Genomic DNA, 19,744 nt, shown 5'->3' with positions numbered 1-19,744 from the left:
CACAGTAAAGTCAAAAAACTCGCAAATTGGATGCATATAAAAGCCAATTCTGCCACACCACAAAAACAGCTATATTAATGTAAATATATATTAAATTCTATCAACTAACGGTGTGCAACAAACTTGTTTCCAAAATACGATGGTGTATTTAGAGTGAATGTGAAAAAGGAGGAAACATCTTGGTTAAATGCTGGGCCATCCTGTGTGAGATAGGGTTACAGGACTTTTAATGATTGTGATATATTATTACTATTGGCAGGAATACAACACATGAAAATTAAGACTCTTCCCCATTTGCAATGTCATAGTAACCCTTAGGCTGCTAGTCAGTTCAGGGAATCATAATTTCCCTAACCTGTCAGGTATAAAACATACAGCTTACCCATTGTGATGCTGAAATAAACACTGATAAAGTAATAAACCTCTTCAAGATTAAGGGCAACATTATTGTTACAATATTCACTGTTAACTATGAAAACAAACATTTATAGGATAATTTTAAAATAAAAAACTATTTCTGCTTGCCATCTCTTTTGACTTCTTTATTTGCATTGTTGTTTTTTATTATTTTAGATATATTTTTTGTTGTCTATGGTAAAAATCACATAAGTCATATTAGTCGGGACCAAAATATTTAATATGACTTAGACAACATTTGAGTTATAGGCATATTGGTGCCCATGCAGTACTTTGTCACTGGAATATCCTCTTGGGGGCGAGGAGGGGAGATTATACAAGTGGGGTCTTCTTGGTGCTGAACTGGCTCCAAGGTGACATAGAATCGTAGAACTATAGAGCACAGGAGGAAGCCCACCATGTCTGCATCAGCTCTTAGAAAAGAGCTATCCAATACAATCCCACTTCCCAGCTTTCTCCCCATAGGCCTGCAAACTTATCCTCCACAAATAATTATCTAAACATGTTTGGCAATGGAATGTCGGAGTTGAGCCAGCCCTCTGTGGTGGTCTTAGTAGTCTGCTTCCTGAGCCAGATGAGTCCGCAGTGTTCCAGGGCACTGCTGATGACAGCATAGCCAGCCAGCCTGGCTCATCAGAGGACATGAAAGCGCAGATCAGTCACTGGGGGCAGGGACTCATCCCACTCAGCTCCTGCCAACCCTGGAAGCCAAAGCCCTAATGGTCCTGGAGTCCCCAAGCCTTGGCTCTTGCCAATCTGTGCCTAATACTTTCCAGAATTAGGTAAGCAGGATGCATCCTACCAGGGAGAGAGTGTGCATTTCATTCCAACAATCTATCTCTGGAATTTCCATGCGTAGATGGATGCATGGAAATCTCAGTTTGGTTTGGATCCTTTTAAGATTAGTGATGGGTTTCTGTATGTAACAAACACCCAGCTGACCAAAACAAACAGACAAACCAAAAAAACGTTGTCGCTGCAGCCGGTAAGTGCACAGGAGGTATTTTGTCACTGCCACGGATAAGTACACATTCGATGATGGGTCAAAACTACCTTTTTCACAATTCATTATGTCTGACTGATCGCCGCATGTGAACAAGCATTGGAGTCACATTGAATTGGGGGAATGAAGTTCTTCTGCCCTGAGGGACAGATCAAGACTAAGTTTCCTGTGATTCAATGCAGCCGGACGGTAAGTGTGCATGCATCGATGGGTCAGGATGTCATTTCCCACGATACAATGCCGCCCAGTAAGTACAGAAGCAATGGAGGATAGGATAGTGGCATTACGAGTTAGGAGATGATAAATACGGCTAGTGCAAATATATCTAAGTGGCTTTGATAGGAAGCTGAAAGGGACTCAGGTGCATATATGATTTAGGAGATGATGCGATTCATAAAGATAAAATTGTATTCTGTTTAATTTGAAAACACTTACTTACCTTCTGTCCCCTTGCTCCTAATTTGGAGACATTGTGTAACTAATTAAATAGAAATTGTTTCGAAAATATCCATTTTAGGGATGAGAGCCACTTTGAAATGATTTCCATTTAATTAGTTACAAAATATCTCTGTAACTGCAACCTTACTGAATGCCATTGAAGATTTAAATGGTCATGTCTAGAAGATAATTACAATGTTTCTTGATGAGTACAATATCACCAAAGCAGAAATAATGTTTTGGTGATATTTTGAAAGTAAACAGACCTCACTAAAAGGAGATTTCTAGATAACTAAACTTCTTTGCAGCACATGAAGGATTAAATCTGGCTTCAATAGAACAGTTCAATGACTAACAGCTCTTTTAATGATAATCAAGACAGACCTGTGTCTTCCCCAAATTATGAGGTGCTAAAATTGCAGATTGGATCAATCATTTCAGTGAAATGCATCCAAAAATGGAGAGAATCACACCAAATATTGCAGAGCCGATTCTAATTAGTTATTGCAGAGCTTTCAATATAAATTCTGCAATGAAAATGCACTTTGTTTGCCACAAGATATTCAAAGTTAAATCTTAGCCACTCTTTGCAATACCTTTCTGCCAATCCCGAGACTGATTACTCCCATTCACAAATAGAATGTTACAATAACAACAATTCAGTTCATCAAACTAATGCTTCCAAGGAAAAAGCCTTTCAGCAACATAACAGGATACTTTGAAGTTCAAGCGAATCACACAGACATCAAATCCATGTTCAGATCATTCTATATATCATGCAAGGCTAAACTCACTCATAGGTGCTTACATTATACACGTTCATGCTGCGTTTACAATAGTTACGAAATTAGAATATACAATTCTGGCAATTATATTCAGACATATTTTCTGATAGATATTAAATCATATCTAGAAATTGATATGTATTGATTTTCTAGGGTCTAATGCTATGAATGTTATGAAATGAAAGGGGCACATTACATGAGTGAATAGCTGTATAATTCTAGTATTAAAGTATGATGTCAATTGAAAATTATTAAAAAAATAATGGGGTCAATCTGCTCCGTTTGCTAAATGTAGCCAATTTAATGGCAAATCTCTTCTGCTCCATTTACTAAGTTATAAACAATGGAACTTTTAAATTAAAAGTAAAATGATAAAGGGGTACCATTTACAACAGTTAATTATGAGCATATAATGACTCATTTGAGAGCTGAGTAACCCAATACGCATCAACAAATGTTCCACATTTAGAAAACAGAACAGGAAAACTCTCAAATCATTAAAACAATGATATAAAAAAAAAGTGGAGATGAAGTATAAAAAAGCAACAAAAAGGAAAAAAATCACAAATGAATTTCTCAGTGAATTTTTTCTCTTCCGTTTTTTTTTTACCTTCCCACTCCAGTTCATTACCATGCCCGGAGTATTCAAGAGAATCCGCCTCGTCGGGGGTTTCAAGGTCATCTACATTGATGTCTAGGTCATCTGGAGTATCAAGGTTGTCGTCAGACAGGATTGAGCCCTCGCTCTGATCCAGTGAAAGGTTGATTTCAGGAGCAGCAAGCTTTTTCCTTCCAGCCTGGATTCCATTGAGGTTCAGGGAATTAGGTGGTGCTGATCAAAAACAATGAAAAATGTCAAAATTATTAAATTACAATCCATTACACATTTTCTTGTCTTGTGAGATTAAACAGAGTTGATCCGCACTTGAAAGAAGATTGGTTAAAATTTTGAAAGAACTGAATCATTAGAAGGCTCAAATGGGGCAAATGCACAATTTTTCTTGGTCAGGTCTTTGTATTCATGGCTTATTGTTCCAGCTCTGCTGATGCGTGGCACCATTGGCACCAAAAACATTGCCCTATCTTTCTCTTTCAGATACTGGTTAATACACAATGCCACTTCCAGCATTTACTGTGTTTATTTAATCTGGATTTATAATACCTCAGTCACTGTGACAACACAGCATTGATGAAAAAAAGTCAGTTTTTTGGTTATGCAAATCCTTTTATAGTTTTTGTCATTAAAATTTGTGCCAAATTCACAAGCACTGATCAATAACTGTGAAACAGGAATATTGGTGTTAAATCCATACACTTTATCCATGACTCCTTTCTTGAATGATGGAATTATACAACATAGAGGAGGCCATTCAGCCCAGTGTGTCTGTGCCAGCTCTTTGAAATCAATCCCACTCTCTCTACCCCCATAGCCTTGCAAACTTGTCCTCCCTTTGTGGAAAAAAATGAAATGTTTTTTCCATTTTATCCATTTCTTAGTTATGAGGATTGTCCACATCAATGAGGGTATTGATACCTGAACAAAAACCCTACTGAATTCAAATTTTTAATTCTTGTTAAAAGCATCTTATTTTAAGAACATAAGAAACGCTCGACAAAAAAAAATCAAAGCCCATCTAGTTTGCCTTCCGCTTCCTGACGGTCCATGCACATATGTCCTGAACTACATAGGGACTGTATCAAATAATGTTATTTGTCAAGTTCTCTCCAAACACTTAACAGGTAATTTCTTTCAAGTGTAGTGACTTTTCTTTTAGAGTCCCTAAGGTCATACAAACAGCTATGAGGTGAATCCTCAAGAGCAAGCCTCTGAGTGGTTTGTGGATAACCCTAGTGTTAATTTTGAGGTGTACTGTTGGTACTGCCTCTATATCAATTTCTGGTGGGTTTTGGTTGCACCTCTGAGTTCCTGTTTGTGTGACTGCCAACACACATCCCCTTCTGAAGTGTTTGGTCTGTGAAGGATGTGTCACATAAATGTCAGCCAGCCACTGGGAGTAAACCTGGCAGTAAAATGAGAACAGATTTTGAAGAATTTCTCTCCTCTGATTCAAAATGTGAAGAACACAAGAACTTTCTTTGACCAAAATTGAGCCCATTCATTTGGGCTATCTCAGTCTCATCCACTTCCTTCTCCGACCTTTTCCCTCATTTCTCTAAGCCACCATCCATCCCCCATCCCTTGCAATGTCTGCTCTACCTCCCCCAGCTCTCATTGCTTTTATGATGCTACTGATGTAAAGGCACTATATAAATGTAAATGTGTAATGTATTATAGTGTACCACATGTTCCTTTGACTCTACCAACCCAGGCACTGACTAACCAACTATTCTTTCTTCACCTCATGCTAGCTGACATAGTTAACCTCTGCGTAGTCTTAGGATCTGTCATTGTCCCTTCAAACCTATTATCATTACCTCATTGACTCCTCTACCTTCTCCAAATATCAACCTCTCAATTGTTTCCTTTCTTGCTTAGCTCCTGGAAAGTGTCACTGCCACCCATTGATGTGCTCACATCACTCTCTAATTGAGACCCTGCAGCCACACCACAGGACTGAGAACAGCTTCATCAAAGGTCATCTTTTTCAGTGGTTCCAGCACAGGGTTGGAGTTTGAGAGACATTACACCCCAATTCCTGTCCCTCCCTCCCTCTCTCTCTCTCTCTCTCTCACACGCTCACACTCTCTCTCACACGCTCACACACACGCTCACACTCTCACACACACTCTATTTCTCACACGCAACCTGTCACGTACACACACACACACGCACACCATCTCTCACGCTCTCGTCCTCTCTTTCTCACCCACTTGCTCTCATTGTGGAGTCCTGTAGCTCAGTGGTTAGAGCACTCGCTTTGCAAGCGAGAGACCCGAGTTCAATTCCAGGCAGAGGGCGAAACCTTGGGCAAGTTTCCTTACTCCACACAGAGCCTAATAATAATCCTCCAAAACCAAAAACAATAATAAATTGGTCATTTTCAATCTACGACTGTTTGTGGGACATTGCTGTGCGCAATTGGCTGCCGTGTTCACCCACAAATATACAGTCAATTCACTTTACAGTGTGTTCTGTGAAGCGCTTTGGGACGTCCTCCCGACGTGAAAAGCGCTATATCAAATGCAAGGATTATTATTATATTATTATTATAGGGTTATAGGCCAAATAGCTTCTTTCTAAGATGTAAATTTCTATGGTTTTTCCTTTTTTCTGTGATCAGGTTTGTTCGAGATTTCCTTCTAAGGCTGCATTGGCATAATCTGCTTTTTTTTAATACACACACTCATGAAAATACGGATGACATTTTACTGTGATCCAAAGGCAGTCAGCCATATGGTAAAGTCCTGACATGCTACCGGCAGACTATTTAGCCCATCGTGCCTGTGCCAGCTCTTTGAAAGAGCTATCCAACTAGTCCCACTCCCCCGCTCTTACCACACAGCGCTACAATTTTTTCCTTTTTAAGTACTTATCTAATTCCCTTTCCCTACAATCAAATCCGCTTCGACCACCCTTTCAGGAGGTGCATTCCATACTGTAATAACTCTCTGGGTAAAAAAATTTCTCCTCGTCTCCCCGTTGGTTCTGGAGAGATGGACTTCAAGTATTAGAATAAGGGATATCTAAAGTTTTCACAGATTAGCAACAGTGAAGCTGTGAAATTTTCCAATATACTCCAAAATAAATTTCAGGTCCAGTAGAGCCACATCTTAATGTCTGCAAATCAAGTGCTTCCAATCAAATCAGGCCCTCGATTGTTCAGTCACTCAATACCATCACAGCATTTGATAGCTTCTTCCCCACTCATAAGGACATCACCATTCTAGATTTATAGGGATATAGAAGTGCTCATTGTAGAGTGCGGGAGGTTATAAATGTGGTTTAAAACTCAAGGAAGAAGTAGATTCAGAACAAAGAACTATGAGGACCTCTAAATGTCCCAAATTCCCAAAGCAATGAAAGGCTCAACAATATTTTTGACATATCTTGTTGTTCGTTCAAGGCAACGCAGAACATTAGCACAATTCATGAGAATCATAAACTGAGCTTACTTTATCTGTGCAGTTAGAGAGCGTAGCCAAGGGGATTTGCATTATATTTTGTTCTACCACTATATTTCAATGGAGGCACAAGAACACATCTAAAGGTCAAATTGCCTAGTGCAAGATATGCTTTCACATGCATGGTGATCAAGGAGCTTTAATCTTTTTTCACATACAATGCAATTTTATGCATTCATTGTTGATTCTCAATATTAATAAAACATTAAAAATACAGTCCATTCTTGTCTAATTATATGCAGTGCACGATAATGCAAATCCATGCATAAGTTTCAATAAGGTCATTGATTAGGCAGGCACGTGTAAAATGTAGCAGAATTGTTTATATGACAAATTATGTATATGCATGTTTTGCTCTTTGTGCACACCACTTCTTTCCCTCTCCTTTTCCCGAGGTTAGTGATAACCACTCATTGCATTTAACTGCAATTTTGGTTGAGGCAATATTTATCACTGGTCATAACTTTACATGCAACATTGGTGTATACTCTCTCCCGTACCCCCCATCACTTCATGTTTTCCTTAAGCCTATGATAAAAAATACAGAGTCACAGATGCAGACTACCTCACCAGCTAATGAGAACAACATTTTACGTCTTACATAAAATGTACCTAACAAGGGATGCAATTCAAGCTAAGCTGGGATCACTTCTGTGCTAGCTTGTTAATGCGTTTCATTTCTAATTCACACTTTCAACCCAGCAAAACGATGAGTCAGAATCAATGCAACACTAATCCCCAGTGAATAATTTAAGTTACTTGTGGTATAAATTAAGAATATTCTTCCTACCAGGTCTGCTGTCTTCAGCTAAGGGACTTAGCACTCCCTCATCAAAGGGAATGTCCATTCCGACATCCTCTGGTTTTGATCTGCAAAACATAAACATACCAACAATGAAATTATTGAGAAAGCTCATTTGTATATCCATGTCGCCTGCCTGCATATGTATCAGACTGGATTAGTAGCTGACATTCCATTGGGGATGTGCTGCAATATTGGAGTTACTGTCCTTCAGACGTTAAACCTCAGCCTCATGTGTAGGTTCAGGTGGACGTTATAGATCCCTCGGCACTATTTGAAAAGGAAGGAGTTTCTCCCAGTGTCCTGGCCAACAAATCCCCCAAATAAAATTGGTCACTTACTTCGTAGCTGTTTGTGGGATATTGCTATGCGCAATTTAGTTGCAGCATTTATCCATAAAACATACGTCACTACACTTTACAGTATATCTTGTGAAGTGCTTTGAGATATCCTGCCGACATGAAAGAAACTATACCAAAAGTAAAGATTTATTTTATTTATTTATCCAGTGAAGAGCTTTGAAATGTGAAAATACAATGTGAAAAGGCTCTGGAAAAATGCAAGGATTATTATTATTATGTGCAAATATACTTAGTCAAATTTCTTAAAATGCAGTCTTTATAGATGATTTCTAGTTTTTGTGTCGTCTGATCAACTGCATGTAACAAGGCTCTAAAATCATATCCTTCTTTGATGGAGAAATGTTAATTATGCTAATAATTTCCCTTTTGAGCAGAACGTATATAGGTCATTTAAACTTACAGCTCAGTTTGTTAAATTAAAATCATGGTATTCCACATTTAACAGTACAGTGCATTGAATTTGCCATTAAAAGGTAATATTCAAAGCTGATCACAACAAGAGCATTTGGGAGCCAATTTTCTTCTCAAGTGCACCAGATAAATGCAAAGCCAGGCTTGCACAAGGGACAATAATCTTAAGCCTCTAGTTCGGATACATCTAAGATGGTTTGAAGATGAATTCTACTAAGATTTGAAACCATTGTTCCAGCGTTAATTTCTCTATCCTATTAAGCAGTTTATATACCTCTTACGTTCCCTCTGAGACATCTATTTTCGTGGGTGAAGATCCCTATTTATCTAGTCATTCTTAATAGCTCATTCCTCTAACCCTTGGGATCAATCCCATTGCTCTCCTCTTCACTGTTTTTAAGTGCTGGACAGCTCCTTATGTCTCAGGAACCTGAACTGTTCGTAGTACTGACGGAATGGGTTGATCATATCATGGTACAATTTGAGAACGAATTTGGGACAACTGAAATTTCTCATGTTCTTAGGATTATGACCACTGACATTGTCTTAAATTAAGACTGGAATTCAGAACTAATTTGGAAGACAACTTTCTCCAGTGTCTTTAAAACCGACTTCACCTACGTTACATATCAAAGAAGCAATAAGGCACACCTATAACAAAGCTTCTGATAGAGGCTATCAGGCAGCCATGCATTTTGTATTTTTTTAGTGGATATAAATCTCTCCAGTGTTCCTTCGTCTCCCAGGGGCACACAATGACTAGGGTGTAGAAGGAAACCATGCTAGGCATAAAAAAACAAATTACATTTCTATAGTGTCTTTCACATTGGGAGGATTCCTAAAGTGCTGAGCTCTAAAACAAGACGGAAAGAACTCTTTCTTAAATCTCTCCTCACTTCCTACTTGTATGCTTTCAGGAGTTAGGGGATTTGGAAGAGGGGAAATCAAACCTGTATCCCACACCAGCCCAGGGCACTATACACTGTTACAACAGCACTTGCCACGTTGATGCTGGTTTTATGGTTGCTGGAACTTTTATAGGTTCTGTGTATCATGCTCACATTTAACAATAAAGTTCAAAAACTACAATAACAGCTCTCCTGGTGGTGTAACAGGTAAAGTTACCGTTGAACCATTGAACAGGTAAAGTTACCATTAAGCATTGAACCATACATACCCAGAAGCTTGCAGGCTCAAACTGCATTCTGTGCTGAATTAGCTGACCTTTTGGAACGGGGGCTACAAATGGCTACAGCACCTCTGGGTCTATACTTCCCCCACTCCCGATTTTGTACATAGATGTTGGGTGATAACAAGACTGGGCTCATCTGGTATAACTTTTGTGGTTGAAAAGTCCACTTATGGCGACTACGTGAAGGGAAAAGATTTTAGGAAAGGAGGAGGGGAAGGCACAGAAAGGAGAATTAAGATATCTGGAATAATTGTATCTTGACACAGAAAGAAAATAAATATTTTTTGAACACCTTAATGACATAAAGCATCTCAATAAGCCCTTACAGTAAAGCATCGTAAGTGATTTTGCAGGCAAACATGGCACCCATTTGTAACAACAAGATCCCACAAACAACAAGCAATGAGGTGAATAACCAATTTATCTGGAGGATTGTTGCGCAGGACTCCAAGGGAAAATCTTTTTTCTTTTTAGATAGTTTATCAGATAGCAGAAAGGTAACAAGCTGCATACTCAGAAGAAATTTATTCTGAAGAATTATTCTGAAGAATAATTAAATTGAACAATACAAAAACAATGAATTGGACAAATATAGTGATCTCCCAGGGCAGAGGGTCATCTGAACTGGTCTGGAAACAATATACAATTATCAAAAGGTGCTGTTCATATAGGAAAGTGTTAACCACAGTTGCAAAACAAACTACTTCACGGACTAATCTTGTAATGGCTTCATTTTATAACTTGATAAAACAGAGCTGTGCCACAAGTCCCTTAAACTGTAATGTAAGACTCACTTCCCATGGCAACCTCCACATACACAGTTAACTAAGGTTAAATCAAAGTCATTATGTTTTAAATTACCTGTTCCTTTTGATCAATAAGCCAGCCTTTCAAGGAGTGATACTGTGATTCAGATCACAGGAAACAAAAACAAACAACTCATGTCACCAAAGCAGACATACTTTTGTTTCTCTCTCTCTCTCTCTCCTTTACCCCCTCCTATCTTTCCCGGAAGCAATGAGTATATTCCCATTGGCCAATCGACTATGAGCATTAAATGAGTAAGAGAAAGATACAGGCTTCAGCCTTAGACAAAGGACCACAATAAGAGATTTGCAGCTGGTGCTCGACCAGCTGTGAGCACCAACTGAGAACTTGTTTCTACTGCCATGTTCACATGAACTGATCTGACACATTTCGCTCGAATAGTTTGATGACAATAAATCACCTGACAAGAAAACATTGCCTATTTAGTGCAACTAATCTCTTGTTTTACATTAAATATATTCAAGTAGACTTGACTTTAAAATGTCATCCATACGGATTAGAATCTCTCTCTCTCCCCTGCTTTCATAGCATCAATAACATGTCAGATACTGCAAGAATAGTTTGTTAAGCATTCTAATATTACAATTTCCTCTCGTTGAACTGCTGAGAGTTACCATGTTGAACCATTGCAGTCCAGCACGTCAAATTATAAACAAGGCAAGTCACAAGTATCTTAGGAAAGCATCACTGGCAAATAATATTATCAAGGCATTTGTTTGCTGGGGTAAGATTGTGTGCATGTGCGAGTGTGGATTGTGCATGTGTTTGTGTATGCAATGGCTGATTGTGGGAGGAGGAGGGTGGTTGATAGATTTCAATTGTTAAACATTGCTATATTTAAAAATAAAATAAATATTTAATAGCAGATCCAGTTCCATCAGCCAGGAATAAACACCAAGTGCTGTATCCCGTCCTGCCTGGAAATCAGTGAGAGATGAGTGTGGATGCCTCCAGATTTGTTTATTCAAATTTCAGCTTATACAAAAAAACATTCACACAACAAGCTTTGTCAAAACCGCCTTACCTTTTAAAGACTTGGGCAGTATTTTTGCTAATATGATCAAGGATGGTATGCTTTGTTTAGCCTCAGCATCTCTATGTGCAGCAGTTCATTATGAACACAGATCTTCCACCATTTTACACTGCTGAACACGTGACTGATGACACATTAAATAAGGATGATCACCTGCTCCCAGTTGGCCCTCCAACTAGAAAGCACAGCAGCACTGACTGTTACAATGAATTGGATGAATTTATTAAGGGCTGTTAACTGCTTCAGGGGTTTATACTGTAAGACTCCCGCTTTGAGACGTCTAGAAGATGTGAAAAGCGCCATATCAAATGCAAGGATTTATTATTATAACATCTTTCAAGCCTAGTTTGTGAATCACAACAAAGAATTACCTTGTATGTAACACTGATAGATGGGCAAGGAGAACTGTGCAAATATTCCTGCTAATTTGCATGGGCACAACTGCAGCACACAGAACCAACTACTGTATTCCAAGCAGTCCAATCAACGTACAAGCTGACTCTTATATCCATTTCAATGTCCTGCAAAATTGCCTAACGGAGTACAATTTTCTCTTGACGTACTCGATGCTAATTTATTTAGATCAGCAGAAAGCTGCACATTTGTCACATTTTCAGGGACTGGAATAAGCATAACTACAAATGTCTCTACTGAAGTACAGCATTATTGTGAGTTCAAGCAGAGGGAAATGAATCTGTGCCAATAAGAAGATAAACATGATCCGACACCATATATTTTCCACCAAATTAAAAAGCCCAGCATGCTGTATTATGTTTCTTGCATTTTTGATACAATCATGCACAATATTGTCATTTAGAATCAAATCGAATTATAGTAGAACCTTGTTATAAGAGGCTGTTGGAGGTCACTAAATCCTACCATTCACAGCGATTGTGTGCAGAAAGATGGATGACTTCTCACACCACAAAAGTGGCTGTTTTCAAGTCTATCAGGAAATGATGTCAAGAGCGACCTGAAGATCTGGAAATCAGTCACTTTTTAATATGCAAGAAGCTGACCTGCGAAGAGGAAGTCAATTGGTCCACCTACTGAAGCCAACTACTGGTCCATAGACTCCTTTATAAGGAGTTGTCTTATAATGAGGTTCGACTGTATTATGATGAATAAGTTCAATTTAGTGTCAGCTTTTCATTTTGGAGTGGAAACCCAGATTGCTTTTCCCTTATCGAACCTATGGGCACTGAGAACAATTCTAAATTCAACTGATAGCCTAACTGAGGTCAGCTGACAGAATAAAGCGAGATTCAAACGTGTTAGACAGGTTCAAACATGCAAACGTGCAACCTGGTTAGACAGGTTACACGTTTGACAACATCACCATCCATGGATGCACACTCCAACTTACTAAGCCAGTCCAGAACCTCAGTGTCTTGTTTGACCCTTAGTCATCCTTTCTACCCCACCTGCTCTGCCTTCCCCCACCTCCACAACATTGCCTGGCTTCGCCACTGTCTCACACTGCAGGACGCCGAAACCCTCATACACGCTTTCATAGTATCCAGGCTTGACTATGCAAATCCCGTTTGTCGGTCTCCCCAACTCCTCCCTCGATAGGCTGCGGATCATCTAGAACACTACAGCTCATGTCCTCTGCCGCACCAAACTCCATGACACTATCACCCCCATCCTCGCTTGATTCCACTGACTTCCCATCACTCAGAACATACAGTTCATGATCCTGCTCTTCACCTTCAAAGCCCACCATGGCCTTGCTACCCCCACTTCTGCGACCTCCTAACCCCTACCAACCTGCCCGCTCCCTCCGCTCAGTGGGCTCCGGCCTGCTTCATGTCCCCTGCCTCACCCACCCCACCATTGGCGGGTGGGCCTTCAGCCACTCTGCCCCATCCTCTGAAACTCCATCCCGCAGTCCCTCCGCCTCGCCCTCTCCCTTGCCTCCTTCAAGACCCATCTCAAGATCCTCCTTTTCGACCATGCTTTCAATCACCCTGCTTCTGCCCCTGTTCCCCACCCTCCCTGATCTCAACCCCCAGCTCAGGTCTGAAACACTATCCAGCACTTTGGGACGTCCTCCCGACGTGAAAGGCGCTATACACATGTCATTTTGTTGTAGTAATCCATCAAGGAAGAGTAATATATGTTGATTCATATCATGTATATATAAACCTTCAGCACTCTGGTTCCACATCTAAGCTAGTTATACAGAAAGGATCAGCAATTCTGTATAAAAATACAAAATATGTCAATCAAAGCTGATAGAGCACCAAGATATATCTGCACTGAAACATGGCTCCTAGGTCCTGTAAAGATATTAGAGATCCAAGTGCACATATCATTTTCACAAAACTTTTGAACTGCATAAAGGACCTTTATCCCCCCAAAAAACTGCCTTCTAAATCAATATATCCTCAATATTAAAAGAAGTTCAGGAACCCAAACAACAATGGGAGATACAAACTACAGAGGCTGAACTCCTAGGTAAGATTGAAGATTATTAAATGACACTTTGTACTCAATTAGTTTTCATGCTCATGGCTGAGTGTCAATTTTTAACTTACATATAATTTAATGCCCCACAGAGAAAAAAACAATGGTTTAGGTAACAGGAGATGTGCAAACAAATGGCCTGTGGAAAACCACAGATCAGTGGTAGCCAACATGTGGCCTGGTAGTGGCCTGCGAGACCATCAAGGTGCGTCCTCCCAAACATTTGTACGAGTCTATAGTGTAAACTGTAGACTAGACTTTAGATCAGAGGTTTACGTAAAACAAACGGATTGTTCATTCAAGCTCAAAGTGTGTCATGGTTGAAACATTTATTATTGATCCAATATTTCAAAGTCCACTATCCAGTGGTCACCCAACATTAGTATTACATTACAAATATAAATTAAAGCTGACATTTAATGAATAATCACGAGTTATTAATAAGTCTGGATAAAAATTCCAAATGGAGTATGAAAAGCAGCAACGTCAGGAAAGCATTCTTGCCTCTATGTTAGAAGGCTGTCGGTTCAAATTCCATGTTGGGAAACTTCATGATTGATAACCTTGTGTTGCATTGTAAGAAGTGCTGTTGTTTGGATGAGATGTCAAACCAAGGCCCTGTCTGCTATTCTGTTTGGATCTTATTGTTTACATGGCTCCATTTGGAAAGAGAAGGGAATGTCTCCTGTGTCCTGGCCAACAGTTCTCCAGTTAAATTGGTGACTCACATTCTGGTTGTTTGTGGGTTATTGCTGTGCGCAAATTGGCTGCTGAATTTGCCTACAATTACAATCACTACACTTAACAATAACTACTATGAACTGGTTTGAAACGTTTCAATACAATAAGGCACTTTTATGAAATGAAAAGATTATTAGAATTTGTTTGCAAGAAAACTCCTTTATCCCACCCTGGCTTTAATGCATTCTTGAATTGGAGCTAAGACCTCACAAATCGGGATGATATACAGAGCTGTAAGGGATGATAAAGTTTTTCCTGCAGAAAACAGAGTTTGCATTACAAAGCACTTTGTCTAGCAGGAAGGTTGCAGTAAAGTTACAATTTTCAAGAGGAGCAATTGTGCAACCCTATCATGTTTAATAGCAATGCACTCTTCTGAAATGTAACAAAAGGATGTTACATTACAACAATTTACATTTATATAGCACTATTCACATTGGGAGAACATCCCAAAGTTCTTTACAAAGACTGAACTGGAACCTGAGCTGGGTGGGAACTTAGGGGAGTGGAAGTGACTGAAAGCATAAGTCAAAGAGGAGTCCTTTGGGTATGATTTTAAAGCTGAGAGGGAAGAGGTGAAGTGGATAGATTTATGGAGATTTCCAGAGAGAGGGTGCAAAGTGGTGAAGAAGAGGCAGGCGAATGCAAAACAGCAGAATTTGTGGAACGGAGGGAGTCGCCAATAATTTAATAATATCTATATCCAGCAGATAATAGAATCTGGGAGCAGCATAAACCCTTTGATCGCATTCACTTTGTCTCATTTTAAGGGGGATCGCAACGATAAGGTGCATTACTTACATTAAAGTTAACAAGTCTTAACAAGACTCGAGTTGCATCAAAATGAATCAAGTGGTTAAGTAGAGCAAAGAAAGCTTATAAAATGTATTACTGCATCTCTCTTAACACAGATCTTTTGAGGCAAATTTATTTAGTCCATATTTCCCAACAGAAACAAAGCTGGCAACCATTGGCTGATAATCCAGTGGTATGGTATTCACTTGTTGGAAGTGATACACTGGATAATACATTATGTGCAAAGTAGTGAAAAACATAAAAATGCAGAATGGTGCTACTATTTTTAACCTGATTTTGAATTCAGTAACAAAAATCTAAATTATTACTGTCAAATTTCAGATTTTCTTCTATCTCTCAGCAATGGGTTAGGGTTAGTTCAGAGATGATCAGGTTCATCTCCCCCTCATCTTTGTACTTTCAAGGGGCTTATTATAGAGTAGTACATTGACAGAACTGAACGTTTCTGTCCTCTACCCCATCTTCTCCTTTGTATTCCTTACCCTGACCATCCCGCTCTGTTAGCCCTTAAAAAGCCTCTCCCCACCCAACATGCCCAGTTCTGAAATGCTCACTCACTTTCCTTTCTCCATAGATGTTGCCTGAGTGTTCCCAGCGACTTCTGTTTTTGTTTCAGATTTTCAGCATCTGCAGTATTTTGTATTTCGTAAATGCAATGAAATAGTTTGCTTAAAATGAGGAAGGAAGGCAAATGACTTGTTTCCCCCATTTAGAACAGAGGTTGTGTTACAACATGTGTCACAGTCATACTGGAAGCTCTGAGTAAACAGGCCCACTCAGAAACATTGAATACAGCAAAGTCTCTTCAATAATTGTCCTTAAACAAAGCACACAAGGTTGTGTAGAACAGTCAAAACTTCCAGCACTGTGCAAGATGTGTAGACCAGGTGAAAGCTTTTCAGCTTTATAATTCCAATTTACATTTACAACAACAACTTGCATTTATAGAGTGCCCTTCACTCGAGTTAGTGTTACAGTGCACTTAAAGGAGGGAAAAAAACAAAGGGAATATTTGATGGAGTTCCAGAGTAGAGGCAGAGTAGCTGAAACTTTGCGCACTTGTGATGGGGTGACATGAAACAGGCAAGAGGTGTACAGTCACAGGAGATCACAGAGGTAGTGAGCAACAAGGCTGTGGAGGTATTTGAACACAGGGTTAGGATCTTGAATTCAATCCACAGGGGGAAGGAGAGCCAGCAGATCAGAGCTAGGATGGGGGATTTTTAAAAGTATTTTTGGTAAGCCAGGTGTCTGACACATAAGGAAACCCATCACGATGCTTAAGAGTATCCAAACAAGCTGAGAATTCCATACATTCCACCTTCACATCAAAATTACAGAGGTAGATTATTGGAATGGAAATTGCCAAGGTCTTTCTGTCCGCAGCTAAGACACACAGCCCTTCCCATTGAGCAATGGTTTCACTAGTCAGAGGTGTGGAGTTTAAGCAGCAGCTACTGGCCTCACTGCAGGCCAATCAAGGTGGAATCCAGGCGCTGAACATACAAGCGTGTGCTCATGAACTCAGTCTACAGGTAACACCTTCTAGCAGCTGTCACCCCAAGCCTCAGTTTCCTCAACCATCAACTATCTGGCAGGCATCTGCCTTAAGCGTGGTGGACGGACTTTTACATGACCGCTTGTGATGTGCCAACCACCTTGATGTTCTTATAAAATAATAATAATCCTTGCATTTGATATAGCGCCTTATCACGTCTTTGAAATGTCTTAAAGCGCTTCACAGAATATACTGTAAAGTGAATTGACTATATATTTTGTGGGCAAAATACACTATACCCAGTAGATAAATGAAATGGAGTATTTTGTGAACTGAGCTTACAGTCTAAATTGATACATCATTGTTGTATTACAATATCAGAGAGGTAGGCCATCTTTCAGATGAAACATTGGTATCAAGGGTTAAAGCCCCACGCAAACTCAGAATCTAGGCTGAATTCCAAAGCACTGCTTAGGGAGTGCTGTGTGTTGTTGGAGGTGCTGTCCTTCGGAGGATATGTTAAATGTGGGAACTTCCTCTGATGGTCTGGCCAGTAATCCTCTGGATGAAATTAGGGGGACATTGACTTGTACAAATTTACTGCCACATTTACCAACAAAATACACCACACTTTGCTGTGAATCCTGTGAAGCACTTTGAGATGCCCAACATAACAGGAGCAGTATCAAATTAAAGGATGATTATTATTATCAATTATTATTATCCGCTATCCTTTATTATTATTATCCTAATTTGTAATAACTAGAACCATTTCTAATGAAGTGATGAGATGCAAAACTGCAAGGTCTGAGGAAGGTTTAATCCGAAACATCAGCCTGTACGGCTTCCACCAGAGACTGACTTGAGTTCACTCTAAACACACACTCCAAGGTAGGATTGTGATGAGTCAGAAAGTCTTATGAAAGGGCTTGATTGAAAGGGGAATGCCTTTGCTGTGTGGATTAAAGCATTGTTTGAACTTTACTAACTTTATTCACACTTTGCATTTTGTAGTATTCAATATCTATTGTCTGAATTGAGAAGAGTTATCATTGATGTGTAAAGAACGTAAAGGAATTAGTTGATATATCCAGTCTGCTGATTCATTGTGCCAGTAAATATGTTTGTGGCAGCATATGCTGAGCTTAGTTAAAAATCAACGTAAGGCTCTTACTTCAAAGAAAAGCCTTTTTGCAATTGTGGTATCTCATTTTAGCATAAAGTAAAAAATAGCTGATTTGCTAGCTGATCAAGGAAGACATCTCTACCACACATTGATGAGAGGTCCTTGTCATACAGAGATGAAGTCCGCAGTCCATTTGTCACAGGAATGAAAATTCCATGCAGTTTGAAGAACGGAAAGCCGTGATGCACTTCAATGTATTGTGAAAATAAAGGAATTTCAACTTAATCGCGCAGCATTCAGCAACTATACCATCCTCTGGAACTCCCTTGATGTATCCTTCCAACTCAGGCCTTCTCTCTATCAGTCTTTAAATTCTAACTAAAAACTTACCCCTTTGATTGTGCCTAAAGTTACCTCCCTTTTGCCATCTCCTCCTCCCACTTCTTTCCTTGCTCGGTGTCCCACTCCATCTTTGTGAAGCGCTCCAAGATGTTATCCTTTGCGAAGGGCACTATATTTATTGTGGTATCAAGGATCTTATATTTTGGAATACTTGCCTCTGAGATGATAAACTATGCTAAGAAATGCAAGAGCATCAATATTCTACAAATTCTTATAATAGGAATACTGTAGCGTTTTGCGGAAGTTTGCAAAGAAAATCATCTGATATTGTTTTAAACCATCCAGGGAATACCTCAGTCCATTTTTGGATTACACTGGAGAGGTATGGCTGAGTAGATATTCTGACTGAACGAAGGGGGTAAATGTCCCTTATTACCATTTATTAACTTTGAAGTTGAGTGCTTAAAATGCAGTATTTGTGACTTGGATTTTCAAAAGCATCTTTCTTTCAATTGGAGTGGAGTTCCTGCATGTCTGAGTATCTCATATCTGATTATTGGCAGGTATCACTAGTTGGAATTCTATATTGATGTTTACGACCGTAGATTGTGAATTTTTGTTTTTCGACACCATTGGTCAAAGTCACGAATTTAACCACAAGAGGGAATTCTCACCAAACTCTGCTTGAGTCAAATTTCCATAATTATGAAGGAACAGACAAGTTGATGCAGCTAAACCTAGATCAATTCTAGATCAATTGAAAAGATTTGCTTTGAAAGCAAGAGCCCCAAAGATGTTTGGATGAAGAAGGTCCTTATGTATATTTGAATAATCCTTTCAGAAAACTAATCTTATCATCCTCAAATTACAGCCCACACCCTTTTTTCAATGGGTCCAGCCTCTGGCCTCAACCACCCTTCCTGGTAACCTGTTCCAATTGTTATTCACCCTGTGGGTAAAGAAATACTTATTGGTGTCCAACCTAAAATTGTGCTTTGCAAATTTAAATCGGTGTTCTCTTTTTCTGCAGTTCGTGCATCAAAAATAAAATACCAAAGCTACTGCTTTCTTACTTTTGATCATATCTGTATTGATTATAGGGAATGTTCTGGACTATGTGAGAAATAAACTGTGAGTCAAGGATAATAATAATACTATTAATAATAATAACACTTATATTGTAAAGTGAATTTATTATATATTTTGCATATGAAATAAATGGATGAAGAGAGAGACACATAGAGAGACAGAAGAGATAGCAGCGCTTAAAAAGTATTCAATTCGTAACACTGCTGTATGTCCACTTGTAATACTCTGAAATTAATGTGTTAAATAATATTTCAATTTATATTTGCAATGTTAATATATTTGAAACATATGATCAATCTCATATGAAGG

General features: G+C 39.1%; 1 protein-coding gene across 9 annotated transcripts in view; it reads right to left on the bottom strand.

Moving 5' to 3' along the window:
- The window catches only part of LOC103186096 (prune homolog 2 with BCH domain), a 192,958-nt gene that overhangs the window by 55,784 nt on the left and 117,430 nt on the right, over positions 1 to 19,744 (bottom strand). For 6 of the 9 annotated variants that reach the window (XM_042333668.1, XM_042333664.1, XM_042333673.1 and 3 more), the window contains 2 exons: positions 7,517 to 7,596; positions 3,254 to 3,475 (listed from right to left, as the gene is read on the bottom strand). In XM_042333668.1, coding sequence (XP_042189602.1) covers positions 3,254 to 3,475; positions 7,517 to 7,596 — 302 coding nt within the window. Of the gene's footprint in view, positions 1 to 3,253; positions 3,476 to 7,516; positions 7,597 to 10,354; positions 10,529 to 11,345; positions 11,477 to 19,744 lie in introns of those variants that run through there. The other 3 variants (XM_042333691.1, XM_042333686.1, XM_042333669.1) reach the window with 3 other exon arrangements.

This window comes from Callorhinchus milii, unplaced genomic scaffold, assembly GCF_018977255.1.
Source record: "Callorhinchus milii isolate IMCB2004 unplaced genomic scaffold, IMCB_Cmil_1.0 Scaffold1, whole genome shotgun sequence".
Lineage (NCBI taxonomy): Eukaryota > Metazoa > Chordata > Chondrichthyes > Chimaeriformes > Callorhinchidae > Callorhinchus > Callorhinchus milii.
This window is presented reverse-complemented; position numbering and strand designations above follow the sequence as displayed.